The 24,042-nt window shown below is 41.2% G+C and overlaps 1 protein-coding gene across 12 annotated transcripts in view; it reads right to left on the minus strand.

Moving 5' to 3' along the window:
* LOC110948798 (neurexin-2-like) overlaps positions 1-24,042 on the minus strand; it is a 126,321-nt gene that overhangs the window by 53,739 nt on the left and 48,540 nt on the right. For 9 of the 12 annotated variants that reach the window (XM_022190501.2, XM_022190500.2, XM_022190504.2 and 6 more), the window contains 9 exons: positions 19,592-20,021; positions 18,504-18,887; positions 17,419-17,622; positions 14,520-14,546; positions 7,851-7,970; positions 7,383-7,764; positions 6,156-6,346; positions 5,887-6,060; positions 4,517-4,636 (listed from right to left, as the gene is read on the minus strand). In XM_022190501.2, coding sequence (XP_022046193.1) covers positions 4,517-4,636; positions 5,887-6,060; positions 6,156-6,346; positions 7,383-7,764; positions 7,851-7,970; positions 14,520-14,546; positions 17,419-17,622; positions 18,504-18,887; positions 19,592-20,021 — 2,032 coding nt within the window. The remainder of the gene's footprint in view (positions 1-4,516; positions 4,637-5,886; positions 6,061-6,155; positions 6,347-7,382; positions 7,765-7,850; positions 7,971-14,519; positions 14,547-17,418; positions 17,623-18,503; positions 18,888-19,591; positions 20,022-24,042) is intronic. The other 3 variants (XM_022190502.2, XM_051938098.1, XM_022190507.2) reach the window with 1 other exon arrangement.

A 24,042-nucleotide genomic window follows, 5' to 3' on the forward strand; every position in this document is an offset into this window, starting at 1 on the left:
AAATATAAACTACAATTTGCTTCATCTTACAGCTGCACATACAGTCTGCATTGAGTCTACATAAACCTTCTATCCTACAGTTTAGTATCATTTGATAATTAATACAAAAGTCACCCTCCTCTTTTCAGGAAACAGACAAACCATTGTAGTTTTGACACAAATAAAATAAAGGCTGCACAAAATGCTTGCTAAGTGGCATGTGAAATAGGGGAGGAAGACAGCTGCTGTCTAGTGCAATGTTACTGTACCTTGCCGGCATGCCTGGAGGCTACAGGCTCAATTTACGCTCTGCCTTACTTCAATGGGAATTAAACAATTCAAAAGAAAATGTTGACTTACAAATTACCGTCGACGGTGGGTTCCACTCCGCAGAAAGATGACGGATGCGAGAGCTGAAGTTACGTAAAGCCGCGTCTGGTAGAATTTCATGTACTTGTTCGATGTGTGGGGCGGTTTGTTGTGTGTCGACTGACGAGGCCGGAACGGGGTGGGAGGACGTGGAAGACGACCGGAGAAAAAGCCGTTGTGCCACATTTACTCAAAATCAGTGATTGTACCTTTTTAGCACTATTGTTTGTGTCATTTCATGGGAAGTCATACATTTGTCACGTTTGTTTTTTGTTTTTTTATGGCTGAAATGACAGTCAAGTGACAAAAACTGTGCTTGCATGTGCTTAAGGTGAGCACTAATTGGAAATTTCCACATGGTCAGGTAGACATTTGCAAGAATTTTCTCTCTCTTTGTGTCAAACACACACACACACACACACACACACACACACACACACACACACACACACACACACACACACACACACACACACACACACACACACACACACACACACACACACACACACACACACACACACACACACACACACACGCCCAAGAGCAGGTAATGAATATGCTAAAACAATTATCTGTAACTGCAGAGGTTAACCAATAATTACACACTCCATATGTTTACAGAAAGAAGGGATGAAAATTGAGCACAGAACATCATTCTGGGTGATTTTGGTGATGAAACAATGACCTCGAGGTAATTAGCACAGATGTTTATAGCAGACTTGGCAAATTGCTCGCTGTATATGAATATCAATGTGCTGGGGCACAAACCAACAAAGGAATATTAGTTGTCTGACAAGTTTTCTACATTTCTTCCACTTTGTTTCTCATGAGTCAAATGATAAAAAAAATAAAATAAAATGAAGCATCTGATCAGTAAAACACACAACTCTCCTTTTAACGCTGGTTTCTTGGGATATAAAGCTGACCTTCTGGGCTGGTTGCACAGACGCAGAAGAAGACAAAGGTGGGAGGAGGAGATTTGTTAGGCTTTGATGTTGGCGAGATAAACAAAGCAGCAGATTGCGGTGTTGTGTGTGTGTGAGACGATCTCCACCACTAGCTAATAGCGGTGGTTACAAAACACCGTCCTGCCTACATATTTGTTTGTGTTTTCACATTGTAGTCACATTTTCATTTGTTTTAATGACTTCGATGATGGCTCCATGTGAAGCACGGGGCTTGTTATTTCCTCCGAGTTGTGATGATGTATTGGTTTGACCTTTGATATTGGCCAGCCATGCCATTTACCACCCGCATGATTGAGAGTCCTCCCTGACCACCGCTAGATGAAAACCAAAAAAAAAAAAAAAAAACAGCAATCAGATGGTACTTTGCTTGAGAATGTTGTTTTTTTTTTTTGCTGTAAGCCGAAAACTACCTCGAACAACGATAAGAGTGCATTTCTGGTTTACGCAGAAAATTAGCTGGGAAATCTTAATTCGTTCTTGTTGGCGGCTCCTGTCCAAAATCCAAAACACACAGACAACACTGGCGCATCACTGGAATCAATACGTGGCTGTATTTAATGTAGTTCAAGCAGCCAGATCTCGCCTCTGTCCCAGAAAACTAAATATGACTGTAAATGCATTCATGTCTGAAACACTCAGAAATAATGGTGTGAAGGTTTAGCCGTAGGCAGCCATTTGAAATTCCATCCTCGATAATGTGATGTGCATCAGACTCGCTGCAATTACAGAAAATGTAGAAATTCAAATACAGCCAGTTTCTATATGATGCTGGGAGGAGGTTGATGACCCAATGAGCCTCAAATTGGAGCTGAACAACTGCGTACCAGTATGTGATCTCTGTCGACCGGAATCCTTTTCAAGGTTAATGAAGATCAACAACATGTTTTACTTTTTAAATATTTTTTGAAGGTCTGCACAGTGGAGTAGTGGTTAGCACTTTCGCCTTGCAGCGAGAAGATCCCTGGTTCCAGTCCCGGCCTGGGCCTGGGATCTTTCTGCATGGAGTTTGCATGTTCTCCCTGTGTATGCCTGGGTTTTCTCCGGTCACTCCGGACATTCCTCCCACAGTCCAAAAATATGCTGAGGTTAATTGATGACTCTAAATTGCCCGTAGGTGTGAATGTGAATGTGATTGATTGTCTGTATATGTAGCCCTGCGACAGACTGGCGACCTGTCCAGGGTGTACCCTGCCTTCGTCCGAGTCAGCTGGGATAGGCTCCAGCACCCCCCGCGACCCTAGTTAGGATAAAGCGGTGTATAGAGAATGGATGGATGGATGGATGGAATATTTTTTTGGCTTATGTAAGACGACAAGCTGCTGGAACTCTGTTTGCTTTGACAAACCGCCGCTGACTAGAACTATTACCTGTTTGGAAAAGATATGAACGGAAGCAAGAAGTAAAAGTTTGCTGCGCACAGTTGTGAACAAGAAAGGGTCAATCTTAATAGACACTGAAGTGATGTGGGAATCGATGCATTAAAGGCACTGAAGACAGAACAATAAGTGAAATGTGTCTTTTAAAACTTGCTTTAAAAATGATTAAAGGTCCAATTCACAACTTTGCTGAAAAAAAAGGGTTTCAATAAGCCTATTTAAATGAAATGGGTAGTTTCTCCTGGATAATTTAAAAAAATATCTCAGTGTTGAATTCAGATTTTTAAGCCTGAGTGCTAAGATGCTGTGAAGCAGTTATTTATAGCAACTAAATTGTATTATTTGAATTCAAGTTCAAAGTATTTACCTTAACCTGTTATCTTGGTTTAACATTCACAAAAAGAACAGTCAGTTAGGGAGGCTTTCAAGCTTCATCCCATCTTTCTTAATATACATTTTACTCTGGTGCACACCTTGGGACAGTACAGGATGTAACAGATAATGACTATAGAGGACAAACTATTGATTTTCAGGTGAGATCAATAAATGATGCCAGTGAGCACTGTTGGCTGTGTGTTAGTTCCTAACACTGGTCAACTTGTTGAAACAAATGGAGCACAAAAGCAGCTTTCTGCTACCAAGGTAAAGCAGATAAATGGGAGTAAGTGTGGAGCATTTACTCTGGAAAGTAGTTTGTTGTTCATTTGCTGAATTTTCTACTTTCTGCAGACTGTTACTCAAAGCTGCAATCAGAGTAAATCACAAATAAATGTGCTTATAATGATCAATGACGAGTTGAGATTTCTTCTTACATTTTTCACCCGCAAACGTGACTGTCTTACACTTACCGTTATCATCAAATTATGTTGAAATGGTCCCCTATGGAGCACAATGTCCGTCTCTCTCTTAAAACAATACCGCATAACAGCACATTTCAATAATGAGGACCACAAAAGCACACTTCTTGCAGTTATTCTAAATTGCTCTGCAGCAAATGAAGCTTAACACGGCATGACTGGACCAATAAGCTTAATGTTAATCTTCTGCTATTATAAGTATGAAAGGCTGCTGGTAAAAGTCGGGTCTGTTATATTGGACACAGAGGGCTCTTTATGGTGGAAGCAGCAATCAGACAAGAGGTTTTTGAAATGTGCCGTTATCAATGTGTCATGTGCAATCAGAGCGCAATCAATTCATTTGAGTTTGAAAGACAATACATTACCGTGCACTCAATAATATACAATACATGCAAATTTTCTCATTAAAGAGTTTATGAAAGAGTTACATTTTTGAGTACACTGAACTAAAGAATCTTGGTGAATGAATCATAGTGTGTCTCTCGAACTTTGTAAAATTATTGTAATGGGAAGATTGATGCTCTCATTAATGCTACACATTAGCATTGTTAGTTTTTTTTGTCTTCTTTGTTTTCTTTACCCACTGATCCCCATCAGTCATTTCCCAAAGCACACCACGGGTCTTTAGATGCATTTCCTACTTTCGAGGGAGCAATTGGTTCCATTTCATTTCACAGAAAATGTGCTCAAAATGAGAAATCAATCAGACTAAATATCTTGATTAATCTGAAAAGTCTAATTTTTCACTTTTGTTTTGTGGAATTAATGCACATTGTCACCTCTTTAGAGCACTAAATTCCTAAGGCTCTGTGAAAAGATGAATTAACCTGATGTTATTTTCAAATAAATAATATTTTATGGATTAATATCATGTACCGATTACTTGATTTGTGGGTTTCAATCCATGTCATCTCCAGTATAATCTCAGACTCTACCCAGTCAGGTGTTATACATGTGTACTTACGGTCATTGCAGAAAGGGCCTCCATAGGTGGTCATGGTGCAGTCACAGGAGAAGCCCTCCCACAGCTGCAGACACACTCCCTGGTGGTGGCAGGAGTCCTCTGTGCAGGTGGTGCTGGGACCTGCAGGGTGTTTACAGCACATTTACCACGTGCCCCTTTCTCTATTTTATTTATGCACCTCCACTGCTATCCAAAAGGGAGTAAATGGAACAAAAGTAATAATGCAACGGTGAACCATTCATTACCTGAAATCTTACAATAGAATTTATTCATGTGTTTTAGTCAAGCTTATAAGGATGGGAGCGGTGAAAAGACAACAAAGGCAGCTTAGTGTTTGCTGTTTAGTGTTTGCAACTCCTGTATGAGGAAACTATAAACCTCTGACTTAGGAAATGGAAACTTTAGACAAAGCGTATTTGTTTATTACCTGGCATAAGTTGGAAAAGAGCACATGCTTATTTATTACAGCAAAAATGAAAAGTGCTGTGATCTATTTCTGTTTTCTCTCGAGTCCCACCAAGCCAGATCTAGTTTTCACTGCATTCACATTAACAGAACAGAACAGAACAGTCACATTCTCGAGGTAGATAAATATTTTTGATTTGTTTATAAAAATTGTTTTGTTTTGTTTTTTTTTGGCTTGATTAGATAGGTTAGTTGAGAAGCAGACAAGACAGTAGGGAGTAGAATGAGGGAAGACCTGCAGGAAAGTGCCATAAGCTGGAATCAAACCCAGGCCGATGTGTCAGGGACTATAGCCTCTGTTTATGGCGCGCTTAACCAGGTGAGCTACCTGGGTGCCCCAAGAAGAAATATTTTTTATTCTTTCTAGTGTGTCTTAATCCATCACAACCTTTTTTAAAGATTGAATCTCTATACTACCCAGAAAATAGCATAAAATTGACTTTACTAAATCATGCTACAAACAGAAAAATGGCTTTGGAGACTCCGTGACCTTTACCCAAAAGTCACCGTCAAACTTTTGGGCACACTTGCATAACAATTCTGTCATAACCAGTGCAGTGATTCTTGTTAAAGTAATGGCTACCTGGGGAGATCATTTGAGCTTTTTTAAGTCTTGGCACAATTCTTCACTCTTTGCTTTAGTGCTTTCTTGTTCTGGATGGCAACAAAGCTGCAGAGTGATATTACAACATGTTTGCATATTTAATCAAGAAGAATAAAACCACTGAATGTGCTCACTGGTTATTCATAATGGAGCATTCAACATAGCTGTTTAACAGTTGAACAAATGTAGTGTAATCAATGCTCGGTGAACCGGCAGCTCCCCTGGTTTTGTGTACAGGATGCTGCGACAGCAAGGAAGTCGGGTTACAGGAATGATTTTCAGGTGTTTCCGACGTCCTCACCTCCACAGCCGCGCTCCACCTCTCCCACCTTGTGGAGGGCATCTGCCAGCAGGTCAGGGAGCCGTCCGTTCAGGTCCACAGATGCCAGGCAGCCCTTGTATCCTTCTCGGGAGGCGATTAACCGGGGCAGGCTGCTGTACATGCTCTTACCAACACCTCCGATGTACAGCTCCCCTGTAAGGTACAGATGATCAAGAGAAAATCCCTCCTGTAATTTCACTAACTTTTGGCCTTAATCTCCTGTGTTACTGCACTGTGTCTTAAGCTACCTTTTAAGTCCAGGTTGCGCGCTCCGTTTGCGTGTTGCGTGACGGTGCGGGAGTCAATCTTTAGGATGTGCACGTTGTTGTTGTCCCGGGAGATCACCACATTGTGCCACTGGTTGTCATTGAGTGGCTTGTCAGAGTTTCCCTTCATTAGTGACGGCCCATTTCCCAAGTCGAAAACATAATGAATGTACCTACAGCACAGATATTAACATTCAGCATTGCTTAGAGTATAATTCTTTCTCTGCATACCACGTGCCTTTAATAAAACAGCATCACCATTTTTTGGCTACAGGGTGTTTATTAATACAAACACATTACTAGTGAGACCGCTAAGTGATTAAAACATTGTTTAAATTATTCTGAATGCATGTGCGCTCTTCTGTTTCGTGTCAAGTATTCTGCTTGCATACATAGAAATAAGCACTGAATGTATATAAACAGCACAGCAGGGCCCGAGGCACATCAATATGTTGTCATTACATTTAATCATGAGACTGCGCACTTCTAAAATGCGCATCTTAATGGAATCAAAGTTGAGCAACATACATGAATAAGCTGCCACACTTTACACATAACAGTGAGCAGCCGGAAATCTATGACAGAAGTGTTGGAAGCCATTTTTTGTCTGTGTTGTCTGTGTGAGCTTCTGCTGCAGGCTCCAGAGCTGAGCGAGGCCTCCTGCTGACTAATTGCTTACTGGGAGAAAGTCTGTGCAAGGTCTGACAGTGGGAAGATACAATTGTTGCCTCGCTCGCTCTGTTGCAACAACGTTCCTCTGCTGTCTCTCCTTTCAAAAACAACTATTTAGGATGAATAAAACATTTGGAGCATATTTGTGTCGGTGTCAAAATGCCAAATGTGCTTGAACATGCGACTGACTGGCTTTTGAACCCCTTGCCACCTTGTGATGCTAGTCTCCCTTTAACAAAATTATTTATGATGAACAAATGATTTTAGAGCCATTTGGTGTCTCTCTATAGTGCTGTAGGCTGATGGATTTAAGACATGACTCATGATTGGGTAATCTGGAGCTCAGGAAAGAAGAAAAGCTCCTGTTCTTGTGGCCTGAGTTTTGCAAGACAAATACGGTTGCACTGAAATAAAAGACTACAAAGGAACAAAATTAGGTATACAGCGTATAAATAGTTTATTCTTCTGCCAAATAGCACCTTTTATCTTTCCTCAGCTGAGGACTGTATGCAGACTACAGCAAAGTAACACACTTACCCTTTGACGAGCTCCACCACAATGAAGTCGCTGCCGTCTCCAGAGTTGTATAGTATCAGGCCGTCGGGACTGGTGGTCTTGAACTGGAAAAACAGGTGCATGGATGCGTAGGCCTGCAAAGTGGAAAAGGCCAGGTAGCTGGCTTGTGTTAGAAAAGTTACAGGATTGGCAACAATGTGCCTCATGCCGAATCGAGCATTCAGCTCGCAGTAGGAGATGTCTCCGTTCTTGCACTGGTCCAGATAGAGCATCCCGTTGAAGGAGAGAGCCTGCAGATGGCCGATGAAATTGGAAGGCATCACAGAGATGAAACGGCGCTCTGTCATGATCCCCGTCTCAATGTTGTTGAACTCCAGGCGGGTGTGGGCGCCGGTCATGAGCCCTGAGGATGAAAACATTCGGCTCAAATTGCAAATACCTCCTGATATCATTGCTGCCGCTACTACAGCTCCTTTATCCCTACTTTACCTTCCACAGTCACGTTGTCTACAGAGAGCTGCAAGTTCTTCCCACGCCGCACCACCTTCACTGCGTGCCACTCATTGTCATTCAGCTTCTCGCCTACTAGGAGTATCTCTGGTCCCTTGCCTAAGAGGAGGAAAGCGTCAAGTGACAATCATACCACATGAGCTCAGTATACACTCTTTCCACACAAAGCTCTCAACACGAGAAGCACTCTCAGGGAGTATATGTTCATTTACTTATCAGTCACGCACACGGCCACAAGCATTCACCAGCAAGCAATAATTTGCATTTGCTCAACACGCAGGAAAATGAGACAAAGAAAACTGCAATAATAGAGCCTATTCTAAACCAAACGCTTAAAATATGCTGAAATAAAATGCCATCTGGTGTCCCTTTATAGGATCACTGAGTGATGTCTGTTGGGAAAACACATATCTAGAGGCCCGGTTCCAACATATATCTTTAAGTTTCAGAATTTCTGCACTATCCTCTGTCTTTTTTTTTCCACTGGTTTCAAAATAGGTCACAGTGCAGAAGCTTGCCACTGCAGCACCGTCATCCCAAATCAGGGCCTATGCAACAGGCTGACACGGCAGTTCAAAGGAGTTCTGACATCGCTTGGGAAACTAATTGGCCATGCCTAAGCTGACTGCGCCTTTAGGGGTTTGTCTGTCTAATTGAGCTCAGGGTGCAGGAGAATTACAGGGGACGTACAGAGGGCAATAAATGGAAAACATCAACTGGTTTCCGAACACTTCACTGTTTCATCCTCGGGGAAATAAAACGGTGACTACAGACTTTGTCCAGGGCATATCAAGTGTCTTCGCTGCACACCGCATGATGCCAACATCCACCTGGCGAATACTCACGACGCAAACCAGACAGATCAATCGCATCAAATCGTGCTCGCTCTATAGTTGATGGATTTACTTAGATAATGAAAAACAAACCACTCGCTGGAATCATGTCCAACACAGAAACAGAAATGTTTACCTTGTAAATCACTATCATGAAAACAGAGGTACTGACAAGATTTGCTGCAGTAAAAGAGGAGATAGTGGAATGCACGGTAGTCGGGACTATTCATCTTATCTGCGCTTCTCTGAGTGGAGCTTCACTGCTATATAAACCCGTTCTACATTCTACTGGCAAAATAGAAAAGGATATACATTTAGAGGGAAACTACACAGATTTTACCCTTCAAGGACTGTTTCCATGTCTTTTAAAGTATTATTGCACATGTGAGAAAAAAGCCAGATCAATCCCCGGCACAGTCTTTTTCAAATAGTGTCAATCCTTTCAATCCAAAAGAGGGATCAATCTTTTTAGAGCAGTGCCACAGTATTTACATATCTGCTGCTGTTGTCTGTACGCATGCATGCAGCAATTATTTTGTAGGTACAGAGAAATCACATAAAGAGCATTGCTTGGTGTTTAAACAAGCATGTGATGAAGAATTTAACAGAGAACAGCAACAAGAAATGCATCATGTCTGGTAAATTATTATTATTAAAATATATTCAGACGTACAATGTTAAAAATGCATTCACCTCATAAATGATGATATATTTTTACATGTTGTTGCATTGGCTGCCTTTAACAATAAAAGAGCATCTGTGCTGATGATAACATGAGGGATTCGGGCCCTGATAATAGTTGGTATTGAATTGTATGGTGCTGCCTGCTGCAGCCGTTTGTGGCTCCACAGAGATGTGATATCACTTGAATCTGCATCAGCTGGGGGTAAGGTTTGAAAATAAATAACATCCACGGGTGTGGAAAATGAAAGAAGCTCACCTAAACCATGTAGTCTGCTTCTGATGTAAATGGTCTGTATTTATATAACGCTATACTATACCTGAAAGATACCCAAAGCGCTTTACATTATACGCCACAATTACCCATTCACACACTGATGGCAGAAGTTGCCATGCCAAGTGCAAATCACGACCCATCAGGAGCAATTAGGGGTTCGGTGTCTTGCTCAGGGACACCTTGACACGAGCTCTCTGGGACAAAGATTGAACCAGCGACCCTTTGGTTGCAAGACGACCACTCTACCTATTGAGCCATGCCGCCCCCCCCCTCCAATGAGTCTTGTGAGTACTGTGGGCTGTCTAAGGCACACCTGTGCACTAATCATGGTGTCTAATCAGCATCTTGATATGGCACACCTGTGAGGTGGGATGGATTATCTCAGCAAAGGAGAAGTGCTCACTATCACAGATTTAGACAGATTTGTGAACAATATTTGAGAGAAATGGAGATATTGTGTATGTGGAAAAAGTTTTAGATCTTTGAGTTCATCTCCTAAAAATTGGGAGCAAAAACAAAAGTGTTGCGTTTATATTTTTGTTGAGTGTACATTGTAGAAAGAGTAATCAGAGCAAAGGGTGGCTACTTTGAAAAATCTAAAATATAAAACATGTTTTGACTTGTTTCACACCTTTCTGTTTCCTACATAATTCCATGTGTTCATTCATAGTTTTGACACCTTCAGTGAGAATCTACAATGTATATAGTCATGATAATAAGGATAAATCATTAAATGAGAAGGTGTGTCCAAACGTTTGACTAGCAGTGTAAGTCAAACAGTGGTTGTACTCTACTGATAGAACATTAACCCTCTGAACCCCAAATTACACAATTTATCAGAGCCAAAAACTTTAAAAACAGGAATAATCTAGAGCTTTGATTGTCAGCGTTTAGATGGTTTGATTCGGATAATTAATTAAAAAATATAGTGGATAGTTCATCAAAGTCCCTTTATTTTACATGTCTCAATTTTAAAAGAAAACACCCATAATAGATAATTTTCATTTACCAGACTTTGTATAAAAAATTCTGTGCTCTTTATAACAACTGAGTAACTATAACTAACACAGCTACAAGCAACAACCACACAACAAAAATTCAGCTACTTTTCAGCTGAACTGGGCTGAACTGCAGGCTGTGTTTACACAGGGCAGACAGGAGACAAGCATAGAAACAAATTAGAAATTGGTTGCAAAGCAGTACATAGAACTACCCTTTTTGTTTTCAGTATTGATAACACCTGTGGATGCTACCAAAGAAACTCAGCTTTCATTTTTTCCTGGTGATTTATGGCATTATACCTGTGTCATACTGCACAAAAGACATTTTTGAGTTTTGTCTGATTCTGGCCATGGTTATGCTGTTTCCGTAGAGGGGAGGACTTGATATAGCAGTGATCAATGAGGCCACAGTGACAGGAGCACAAATGCCAAGAAACTGCTTGGCATTCAGAGGGTTAATAATTATTTGTATAACTGATAGTATTAATTGTTGTTGCAGTCTGTGATTAGCCTAGCCGCGCTAGACCCATGCTCTGAAGACGCAAGGGTCTAGGCACACTCGACAGGGAGGGAGGCGGGCTAAAAGGTTGTCTTTCAAATCACTCTGCAGCAATTGGGTAGGTATACAACCAATCAGCGCAACGAATAGGCTCCTAGAGCGCCGGAAATCAAAGGATGCGGTAGTTCGGTGAAGCCTTATTTATACAGTCAATGGGTGAAGCTCAAGTATATTACAGACATGTTAACAGAAAGATTATTCAGAGTCGGTGCTAATGGAGCTCAACGACTGTTGTCGTTTTTGTTGTCGACCCTGGCAGAGAATTAAATTCGTTGCCGTGGATTGTCTAGCGCGGCTAGGCTAGTTGTTTCCGGTTGTTTCTGTCAGAATCGTTGCGCCTCTGTTGTCAGTTACGCCCGCCTTCTGACTCTACACTTCATGGTGATTCGTCCGGCCAGTTTTAGGAGCATCCAACCTCGAGCCTTATGGAAGGTAACTAGACCCACCCTGGCAGAGAATTAAATTTGTTGCCATGGGTTGTCTAGCGCGGCTAGGCTAGTCTTTGATATGAAACTGGGGTCATAATGAATTGTGTCTCTCAGTAAATATTTATGAAGTACACACAACAAAACTGTGATTCACATTGGGGACAGTGATCTATCTCCAACACTGCAGGGTATTAAAATGGTGGAATTACAATGTGTGTTCCCACAGACATCTGACTGTAAACCCTTTGAAATGTGGCCTCCTTTCAAGGTACCTTCACTTCACAAGCTCAGCTTCCAGAGGCTCGAGAGCAGGCCGCACATGTAAAGGGTCTATTTTGTCCAGTTTGATCCTCGGTTAAAATTGAATTTGATTAATACTTTCAAACAAAGATAACTTCAAAGGCACGGTGCAGTTATACAGGTCAGCATTATGAGCAAGCCGAGACTTTGAACGCAGGATGTGCGTGTTAATCAAAGCATGTTATGGTAATTTTGTAATTTTGTGGAACAAATGCCTCACTTCAAGAGTGTGCAGTGTACCATTATTCCCCAGATTCCAGAGAATTAATCAAGAGCATTGTAGCAACATTTGCTCTTACAGCTATTACCCTCCCACTGTGTATCCAGTTGTGGACGGCTTCCAAGCAGCTGCTGCAGATGGACTGTCTCCCTGATTCCTTCAGAAATCAACCTACACTCACATGACATTTTGCCTGAGAAGACTGAATTCTTTATCCTGTAATCAAGTTGTAATTTAATCCTTTAAAGCAGATAATGCAAAAAATATATATTTGACTTAATATTGATTCATTGACGGCAAATGATGCTACAATTACAATGTTTACTCCAGTCCAACCCTAAAATCCATTAACAAGGTATCCATTGTGACATCTGCAGCGTTGGGCTTTTTCAGAGGCCACTGGTGCAGCTTATATCGAGTGCAATGGATCAGGAAGTTGCTTAATTTTGCACACATACCCCACATATTTTCTGTGAACAGTGCATGATGGTAGAATGCCATCTGCTGGTGGAAAGGGCAATTTCTTGGGCAGACATCTGACAAAGACACTTTAAGCCTCACTCTAAATGAGCCACGTTCGGTGTATTTGCTATTTACACATTATTTATCTGGATGCTATTCATTTAGCACAATAAACCATTTAAAATAGATTTAAATTGCTTCCTTCCAGGGGGTCCAATCACCCACACGCATAGACGCACACAATCCACTTACCTTGATTAGACAGACACAATCCACACAACATAACGGACAGCTGATTTGGCTCATACACGTGTAATGTAAGCAAAAGGGTACTTTTCTTTTGCTGTACAGCCTCTAAATCGGCACCTCAGATCAGTAGATTAACATGAGACAGAATTACAGACTGTGCTCTATTGATTGTTCAGCTACACGTGATTAAATGTCACGATATGTTGGAGAGTACATAAACTGTTGTTGCAATGGGATCCTTTCATCTCAGGTGCTCATAAATACGATATGATGACTAATGCTCAGGCCGTTCTGCAAATCACTGGGAAATTGAATGTGAACATTTAAACGTTTTCATTCTGGAGTATTCAGGAATTATTCATACATGAGGGCTGGAAACAAGCTTTCAGCCGGCACTCGATTATAGTGATAACTTTTATAAGCATTCATAAGCCTCCTCTGTATAGGACGATCTAAATCAGAGAGCTGTTCACCTCTCTACCGGCAATAGCTTTTATCTGTTTCTCACACTGCTGTATTCTGAACCAAAACTTAAATTGCCTGTCTCTCACTATCAGGAGAGCGCGACAATCTGCGTCATAAATCCCACCATTATTGACCTAAAGTACCACAGCATTTCACAAAAGTATAGAATACCAAAAAAATCAATTCTGCTAATCCAGAGGAGGATCTTCTCTTGGTTTTGATGTGCCTTTGAATGACTACAAATATTTCAATACACCATACTTCCCGATGCTCTAATCGTCGTGGTTCTGAGTCACTGTAATTTTCAGTTTTCGTGTTAAATGATTTTAGACATTATACTGTTTATTCATTCTGCGTTATATGGCACACCTGGTCCTGGATTCCTCTTGCAATTAAAATCTTTAGCAGGAAAACAAGTGTCTGTTGTTGTATAATGAGTAGTTTGCTTTCTGTATTTGAAGAATTTATCATGAAAAGCGGCATCTGGTGATGAGATTTACCCAAACGGAATACGATCCACCACAGTTCCTCTCCCGAGATGGAAAGAATTGTTTGCAACAAACTGAAATCTTCTTTCAAGATTTAAGGCAAAACATTTTCTGAATTGCTGACAGTCTGGTCTCATACTTAACTACTGATCACACATGAAGTTACCCTTTAAGTTAATCTCAGCTATGTCATAACGGTCTGATTACAAAATCAATGTTTTTTTTCTCTAAACTCAGAGTGAGAACCGCTCTTTTCACTAGAGAGAATTGCTGGTTATACTTGAACTGTACCCAATTATCAGCATGCGAGCAAATTAGTCACAGGCAAATGAATGACACACTCATTGGCAGCACAACAGCAGACTAGCTACATTTGATTAGAACATTATTACATTGAAATAACAATGAGAAAATGCGTAATTTAAATTGTTGGATTTCACGAGTATAGCTCAAAAGGATCCAATTATATTCAACTGTACAGCTGCTTGACACAGTGAAGTCTCATTCTTATCTTTATAATGATGCTTGTGAGAAAGATAACATCAACAGTAAACAAAGAGAATTGTGGAGCAGAGAGAAAAAATGAATTATGTTCCACTCCATAAGGGAATAGAGACAAGAGGCATGTGAATATACGACAGTTGTCTAAATAAGGGTACAGTAAATAATCATAGGAGACACTTACTGAGATTACAGTCTATCCTGATACAATCTGGTGAGAGAGAGAGTGAGATGGTGAGATTAAAAGAAAAAAAAAGAACAGCACAAAAGAGGAGAATATTTCACATCCTTCAAGGTACATTCTGCAGACAGTTCAGTGCTTTTCAGAGGCCACCATCCGGGGACAGCCTCGAGAGTCTAAACCGCCACTTTCCTCCCTGCTGTTTACTTAACATTAGAAGACAAAAAAGAAAAAAGAAAAAGAAGTTACCGTGTGAGGAAGGAAAACCTCAGCATGTGTCGGGCACTGCTGGAAGTCCAATAGACCGGCTCAAAGTTGAGAGTCTTATTGACCGTAACAGTAGAGGTGCACCAGCATTATTTTGGGCATCGGTGTCGGCTGTGCTACATGCGGTTTACATTCAGCGTCTGCAGGATTCCACTATTTCAGATGGCATGACTGATAGTTTTACTGACATGTGCTTTGGGGCAATTCGGCAAACATGCACCGCTGTGAGGGAAAATTGTCTGTAGCGGATAACAAAAATGGAAAATTGAACCTGCGCTACATTTGAGCGTCTCGTGTTGAGATAATAATGGAGATTTTAATGCAGAAAACATCATAATATATCTTCAAGCTTCACAAAAAAGAAGCACATTAAATTCACTGCCGAGAACAGGTGAGAATGGCGACAGAACAAATACACAGTGAGTGCCAGAGCTATGCAGAATTTACAGTAAATGATCAATTTCCTGTAAAATCTAACCTTCTGGTTGTTGTCATTACAGCGTATTGCATAACATATTCTACTAGTGTGGTATTTTACAAGGATGTGCCTGCTCGTATTCACAAGCGATTAAGATAGGAATGTGAGAAATTCATTAAATACGACTGAGAAAGTCATAAGAGTCACTTCTATCATCCCTGGTGGCCTGATGCACCTCTACTCTAAAGCCCAAACCTTGATCCACCTTCAGCTCAAAATGCTGCCAAGCCAGAATTGCTACAGTCTCCTGCTTGTTTCTGCAGGACTGATGGTTTTCCAAGTTAAATGCAGAGGGAAAGCGGCGATTTGCACAACCTGCAGCCACGATGATACTTACACCGTGAAAAAATGGCAGCAGCACAAATGTGATGCTTCGCCAACATTTTCTCATATCTGCAACAGCTAATATCTCCTAAATCCCTCGCTAACATTCCAAATTTTTGGCCACAGAATGGATTCACCCACTGCTTTTTTCTTTTTTTTGCATGTTCTGAATAATGGCAGCAATCTCACCAACTCTATGTGAATACATCGGTGTAAGTCACGTGGCTGCTGAGGAGTGCTCTCAAGCTGTCAACCATCACAGAGCAGTGGATACAGACAGCCAGAGACCAGAGTGACTTTGTGCTGCAAATGTGTGTATGTATGTGTGTGTGTGTGTGTGTGTGTGTGTGTGTGCGTGTGTGTGTGTGTGTGTGTGTGTGTGTGTGTGTGTGTGTGTGTGTGTGTGTGTGTGTGTGTGTGTGTGTGCGCGTGAGTCCATCACTGACACTCCCTGCTCAGTGAAGTGACTCTAAACTGGACAGGCCAGTAAATGTGAGGGGAGGGAATGACAATGGTCATATATATGGTGTGAGCAGTTAAGTGGTAATATTTCAGCGTAATGACAGATCAGGTCTCTGACTGCCTTCTCCTTGAACTGCAGACAAGCCATTGAAGGGCTGAAAGAGCCGAGACGGTCAGGTGGGACCTGACCACAGGATGAACTGAGAGAGAGCGAGAGACAGAGAGAGAGAGAGAGACAGAGAAAGGTAAGGCAGAATATACATACACACATACAGTTGCTTAAAAAGGCACTAAAACCCTTGTTTTTTCAGTTTTTATATTTAAAAATGACCTTAAATGGGAAATTTTTGATTTTCTTACTATATTCTTGGCATGTTTTTCATTAAGTTATACAGGTTTATGACACATTTGATGTAATCCATGGACAATATGGTGATTTTTCTCTCTTATTGGGGCACAAAAATATACATTTTGTGCTTCTCAGTAAGCTCATTGTTAAGGTGCCATTTAAGTATAGCTGTCCCTGCTTTGACTTTTGTTGCAAACATAAACCTATGTTTCTATATTATAAGCTTTTAAATAAACACAAAATTGCCCTTCTATAATCCTACTCAGTTCAGCTTTTCAGTGCTCCTTCAATTTGATAATAAAACTGTGCTAAAGGTGTGCTGTCTGGATGGTCCACTGGTTGCCATATAAACAAAATTGGACTTGTTCTTTTGCATATCTTTTCTCCTTTTCCCTCTCTCTTCATGTTTCTGTTTTCATTTAAACTGTCATTACGGGCAAAATGATAAAAACCACATTTTTCAAAAAGTGATAATTTTAGTCTTCCTAGTCATAAAGGACTTGAAGCAATTGTTTGAGGAAATACACACATTTTCTCATCTGAGATGAGACGAATGTAATTTTCTCTCAGTCAGAAAGCAAATGAGCACATTTCCTAAACATCAAGATATTTATGTGAACTGCATGGAAAAAAGACTCCAAGTGATCTTTCTAAAAATCAACTGATCACCGAGACTTTTTTATGAAACTCTTTTTTTTAGGTGACAGTTTAGTATGGTTGGCGTCAGGTAGAATTAGAAAAGAACACAAATTCACTAATTTCTACTTAATTTTATCTTCACTTGATAAATTTCGCTCCACAACCACAGGGTTCTCAATAAAAATGCAAATAAATTGCAGCAGCATGCAGAACAACCAAGGGATGTGCTTTTTCTTATTTTTTTAGGCAACTGTAGTTACTGTGTATGAAGATGAGTATGGGAGAGCTTCAGACGAAACAAATATATTAAGATATCTGTCTAGGTGACACATCCTGTAAGGTCAAGTGGCGTTATCTGCTCAGATTTGCCGCAGCAGCATTACCCAGATTCACAGTGAGCTTGACTCTGCCTCCGTCCAGCTCCAAGCGCAGGGTGTCTGCTGACTGCTGAGAGGTAGTGGCCATCAGCAGCCCAAAGGCCCTCTGGGACATAAAGCGCAGGGACACATCCTCGGCCTCGGTGTGCAGCGTCCTCGGCAGCAGCACCTTCAGATACATGCTGCCGTCGTAGCTCACCATGGTGGCCTCTGAGGGATTCAGGAATAGGCAGCGTGAGCAGACGCCGAACACCCAGAGGGGATCACATTGCTAAATTAGAAGCACAAAGTGGCATTTACGGAATGAAACCTGAATTCTGCTCGAGATTATCTTGGGTAGTGCATGCTATAATTTTAGATTGCAATTTTCATCAGTCGCACCAGATGGCAGAAAAAGCCTGGAGCATACAAAGACAGTGGCGAGATTGCAGCAGCAATCAAATTTCTGAAGGATTTATACCCTTCGCAGTGCAATACAAGGGGGATTTTCATACATCCCTCATACTATTAGCTGCCAATGAATCTGCGTAATTTGGTCTCTCTGTGTGGAAACCATCTGCATGGTAAATGCAGAACGATTCGGGCCGAATCACTCTACCGAAGCACCACTGCATTTCTAATGAAACACTCATAGCACTGGCAACCTCATGATACGGATTTTTTAATTTTTTTTTTTTAAATGAATCACTCCTCTGTAGGAAAATACTGCAATTTACTTTTAAGGGGCTTAAATGAAAAACAACATAATTTTCCATTTTTCCGTCATTGTCACCAGACTGCTCTGTAGACATGGAGAGGTATTTTGAGTTGAGAGCACGGCGCTCATTTGAATAGATATGACATTATACAGTATGATCGTACTGCAACTGCAAATGAAATTATTATTGTTTGGGCGGCCTGAGTATTAAGGCGGGATAATGAATTTTCTCTGTATCTACATAGTTTCTCTCTGTGCAGGCACTTTTTTTATCCCATGCACACCTAAGATAATAAATAAAACACCAGCTTGAGTGTGTTAAAAGCTTTGCAACAGCATTTTTAAAGTCACTCATTCTCCCCAGCCACAACTGCTTCTTCTTAGAAATTCTTACCCTTCTCACAGCTGGGACCGAGGTATCCGGTGCTGTTGCAGTCACAAATGTGGCGGTTCCAGCCTTCTCTGCAGTGTCCACCGTTGGCACAAGTGTCCCTGGCACACCTGACATGAGTCTCTCTGGTGCAGAGGCTGCTGACACCTGTGGCGCTCTGGACCTCCGCCAGCCTCCACAGGTTCCGGCTCTGTCCGTCAATGAAGAGGTCCCTGACGCAGCCCACGTAGCCGAGGCCGAGGGAAGCCGTCCACACCTCCGGGGGGAGCATGAGGGACTGGCGATCCTCAGGTAAACCTCCCAGATACATGTCCCCATCTAGGTCGAGGATCTCGCTGCCTTCATTAGCAGAAAAGGGGACGCTCTGGCTGTTCACGGAGATAAAGCCTGTGGGGCAGGCATTAACAGTGAGTCAACTTGTACTTATACAAGGTTTTTGTTGCAAGGAAAAGGAAAACAGGTGTGTGTGGGTAGTGCAAAGTGAGAAACAAGAACAAACTGTGAGATTGAGGAAGTGGGCACCGGTATGCTTGTTTTAAAAAAAAAAAGTGTGCTGTTAAAAAAAACTACACTGCCAGTCCTCAGGAGGTGATTTCATGAGCAGAAGTGGAAACTTGCTCTGGAAAGGTGAAAAATTATAAATGACAAATCTGCATTGTCATATTACCCTGCCTGAGAAGAGAGGAAATGTATTTATAGAAATGTGAAGGAGGAAACAGAAGGAAGTGCATTGTTTTGGGTTTCTGCTAATAAGGCAGACATTTGTATTGTACTAATCAGGCAGACATTTTCCAGTTTGAGATGGGGGACTGTATAATTGGCCACTTGTGAAATAGGTTAACACAGATTTCAAAATGTCATACGTAGATTATAGCCACTAAAAATATCATTGTAATTAAAACCTAATATGCATGCATGTTTCACTGCAGTGAATAAAAAGGCAGAGCGCGCTGATGTGACTGTATCCATGCTGGCATATGGTGATTTCACAGCTTGGAACCCTTTATACTTCACAGCTAAAACTAGAGACATGCGGTAACAGAAGGAGACAGAAGGCTTCCCCTCCCTGCACAAACACAGATTTATCTTACCATTGCGGCCTTTCCTCTGGAAGTCCACATGGCACCACTCGCCGTCATCCAGCCTTTTGTTGCTAGCTTTCATCTTGATGCTGCCAGAGCCCATATCCATGACCAGGTAGAGGAATCCGTCCAGCAGCTCTATGGCGAAGAAATCAGCCCGAGGCTTCCTATCAGGCTGCGTACCCTGCAGACTGCCATGGCTGAACAGCAGCAGGCCGCTGGGCTCTGTGGTGCGGAAGTCAAACGATATGGCGCCCGTCTTCTTTGTGTTCCACCTGGGCAATGTCACGTAAGCAGACGGCGTGTCGAAGGTGACCGGCTCTAGGGCTTCCACATTCTCGCAGCTGAATATCAGGTCACCATGGATACTGATCTTAGGGTCTCGCTGTTCAGCCAGCCGTGACAGTTCCAGTCTAAACTCATTATTCTTGTAGACCACCTAATAAATGAGAGAGATGTCGTGGTGAGATGACAGCTGGAAAGAGGAATACATTTAGTGCAAAAGGCTAAATATTAGTCATCAATAAATAGTACAATAAATGTGACACAGCAGCACTCACGAGCAGCAGACAACGTGTTGAATCATCCCTGAGCTCCGAGCTCAGACAGAAAACGCACGGATGATTTTATGTTGATTGCATTTTAAGAGATGTGTCAAGTTAACTGGCTCCTTACATTAAATGGTGCAGAGGCATTTGAGGCATTAATATAGAAAAAACCCACCACATTTAGTCTCACCAAGACTGTGCCACCTGCTGTGTTTCCACACAAAGGAAGCACATAGAACTAAAAACATTGTATTTTGCTGATAACCAAAGTCATTCGTGAAACCAGACACCCTTTTCTGTTTTTTTTTTTCTCCCCTTCCCGGTTTCTAATCCGCATGTTTTCAGGTTCATTATAAAAAAATGTCATTAACTACAAAACTATGATGAGATTATCCCAAGAAAACAAGATGCTTGTGAAATTGGGAAATGCATTTAGATTTAGATGCAAATGCAATCATTTACATTTGAGACATTTAGCTGACTCATTTAAGAATGCACAATGGGTCCGACAGAATAATCTTAAATTCAGAGCGGAAGAATCACAAACATTGCACCTACACAGCGATAAAGAAATGTTTTATGTGTTCATACTGAACTGAATTAAAAAAAATAAAAAATACAGGCAGAGATGGTGGGAGGAAGAGAAGTAGACTTGATCCTTTACAAGCACAGCACACAATTTCTTATTTAAAGAAGTAAATTTAGCAAACATGGACTCCTGATGGTGAAGAAGAGTAGTAAAAAGAAAAAAAAAATCTCATTTTGCAGCCTTTGGAGCGTGAATGTACAATAAAACTTCCATTTGCCTTTGAGGATTGTCCTGATTTACATTGGATAATTTACATGAAAGGAAACAGTGAAATAGAAAAACAACCTTTAGAACCTTTTCACTCATTCTCAGTGTTAGTGGTAGCAGATTAAATGTAACTGGGATTATGTAAAAAGACTACATTCGTTATATAATTAAACTATAGTCCTTCTAGATAACTTTTCAATGATTAGTTGATTACATCTTCTTTTTAAAATGCCAGTTTTAAAATTAGAAAATGTTTTTTTTCTTGATAATCAGTATTAATAACTGAAGAAAAAGACTCCTCACAAGAAAAAATAACTGTGTTGTGTAAAGACGGAAGGTCCAAAATAGTCTTTCATTTCTGGCAATACTGGCATCACTGTGACCTCAAACACACAAGACCATCCACTGCACTGGTATATTAAAGCAAGTTAGTCTTGTCAGGTTGCCAGTTTTCACTAAACTAACATTTGCTTGTTGTTGTTTTACGGATAATGGAATGTTTTGCAGATTTCGTGTACAGTGAAAATGAAAGATGAACATTTTCAGCCAGTGCTCCTCTTTTGATACAGGAGCAAAGTCCTCTATGTGGCCTTCGATTACAAAACAGCAACAAAAGCATCCACAAAAGAAGCAGCATCCCACATGTTGTAGATCACACAGAGTTCAAATGTAACTTCTGCCAGCGCTGCTTTTGTAAAGGCAATTCGATGTGAGCAACTGGATATCTTGAATATAGAAAAAGTATTTAAAGGTAAAATGAGCATTTGTAGAACTCAAAATGTTGTGGCTCAGTTTTGATTAAATTCAAAACTGTTCAGATTACATTTTCTTTGGATTACATTACTAATTACAAAAACTGCCAAGTTATCTGTATTTGGTTACTGGTTTTATTAGAAAGCAGTCTGACCCAGCCCTGCTTATATTGGATACAAGATACTAGACAGACAATATCCTGCTTTAATGCACAGCAGGAGACAAAAATCCTTGTCTCATTTTGTATCGGTTGTAAGTCACCCCAAGCCCACTGTTATCTGCCACATCACTCTGCAACCAGTCACTGCCTGAGGTGACACACCACACTGCACAGAGGACTAACAGCAGAGCTGAGAGGCAATTTGAGCCAATATCACACTTCACACTGCCTCAGTGTGACTAATTAGGCAGTGAAATCAGATGGTGAAACTGACCATCGAAAAATGAGTGTAACAGGCAATTTTTAAACGGGAAGACGGTCATTCAAGAGAGTCACTGACACAAAGAGGGGACAGCGTGCTAACACTTTTTTACAAGTAGCAACACCAGAAAAATGCACAGATGGCTACAAAAAGACACTGTGACCTCTGCCGGGCGATTATATAAGCCAAAAGGACAATACAGGAAGCGGAATCCTATTTCACCAATTCTGACGCCTCTTGTATGTGACATGGATTACAGAGCATCCCCAAAACACAAGAATAAAACTCCTCTAGCGTCAACTGACAAAGTCCCCGTGTCTTTTATGCTCAAGTGGTGAGGAACAACAACAGTATGAGAATGAAGACCTTCTCTGCTGCCAACAGCTGCGTGAACACATTCTTCATAACCAAATTGGATGCAATCTTTGAAGCATTAAAGCACAGGAAGCTAATGATGCGGTGTGGGATATCCTGTGGGCACACAAACTGCAGTCCAATAAACTGGTGACTTCAAAGACAAATTCATCTCTCCCTGCTTGTTGTTGCAGTCGTGACATTCATCTGGAAGTGGCCATTATTTTTCCTGCACCTGATGAACCTGATGGCCTCGACACGGCGGCGCTCACATCCATTATCATGCAGCGTCTAGAGATATTAGTCATGGACCGAACTCTCTGCATTCGGCAACATAAAGACAGCTACCTCCTGAAAAAAACCCACTGCTTACACAATAAATATTTTACCCACTGCTCACTTCTCTTTCCCACAAGGGTTAAGATGAATATGCAAGTGTGAACTTCCATTCACCACCCATTTCTCTGCTTCATCACTGAACTCGAGAGCTCTGTCCTCCACTGACACGCCTCTGAACCTGGCTGCCAGATTTGCTGGCAGGCTGATCCCATTTGATCAGCTCTGCCTCTGTCACTGCTCACACTCATTACTGGGACTTTTTTTGGGGGCACCCTCGTAACTCTTTATCCCTTTGTGCGCTCCCTGCATGCCTACAGTACATCTGTGTGACTACGCACAGCAGTAGTAGCTTTAAACACCACCACCAGTCACACCGCCCACAGAGCGGAGGTTGCAACACTGGCAGTGGTGCTGGGACAATAACCTGTCCCTAAATAACATCTGATTTTCATTTCTGTGGATGCAGACTGCATAGTAATTAAGCAGACAGTCCATTTAAAATCATTCACTGAATGCTTGAGTGCTTGAACATCTTTATGTTATGTACTTCATTAACAAATACCGCCAATACGATAACAAAAACAAATTCATTTTAAGAGCATCTGCACTGGGTTTAATGGAAACATTACATATCTGGAGATTGTGTCGACTAGAAGCTGTAAAATGAAAAGTAATAGTAAAACAAACCGCACTCAGGCACAGTGGTGCTTAGAGAAGGTGCTGATATCAGCAGGCTGACATACTCACAGAGCCGACGGTAATTTGCTGATGTTAAGCAGGTAATATTTGCCAGGTTCACCATCTTAGTTTAAACTATTACACTTGTAAATTAGCACTTAACACAAAGCAGAGCTGAGACTGATGGGAATGTCGTTAGTTATGCTGGTATTTGGTATTTTGGTATTTGTCAAGCTGAAACTTTCACTCACTAAAGTCACTTTTTAATTACTGAAGTCATTAGAATGCATCTTCTGGGAGCCTTGATTAACTATTCACAGCAATCCACACCAGCAGTTGTTGAGACAATTCGCTCGAAACCCACAAACCTCATAATGGCACAAAAGAAAATGTCAGGGGATCAAAGCCTATATGATTCATGCTGCAAATGCCTGTCTGGTTTCATGGCAATGCATCCAATAATTGTGGAGATATTGCAGTTGGACAAGTACTGCAGAAGAGCACAGCAGTCCTCTGCCAGGACTAAATCCCTGTCTTGCAATGTTAAATTAAAAGAACCAGATCTGCACT

The sequence above is a fragment of the Acanthochromis polyacanthus genome, chromosome 17 (genome assembly GCF_021347895.1).
Source record: "Acanthochromis polyacanthus isolate Apoly-LR-REF ecotype Palm Island chromosome 17, KAUST_Apoly_ChrSc, whole genome shotgun sequence".
Classification (NCBI taxonomy): domain Eukaryota; kingdom Metazoa; phylum Chordata; class Actinopteri; family Pomacentridae; genus Acanthochromis; species Acanthochromis polyacanthus.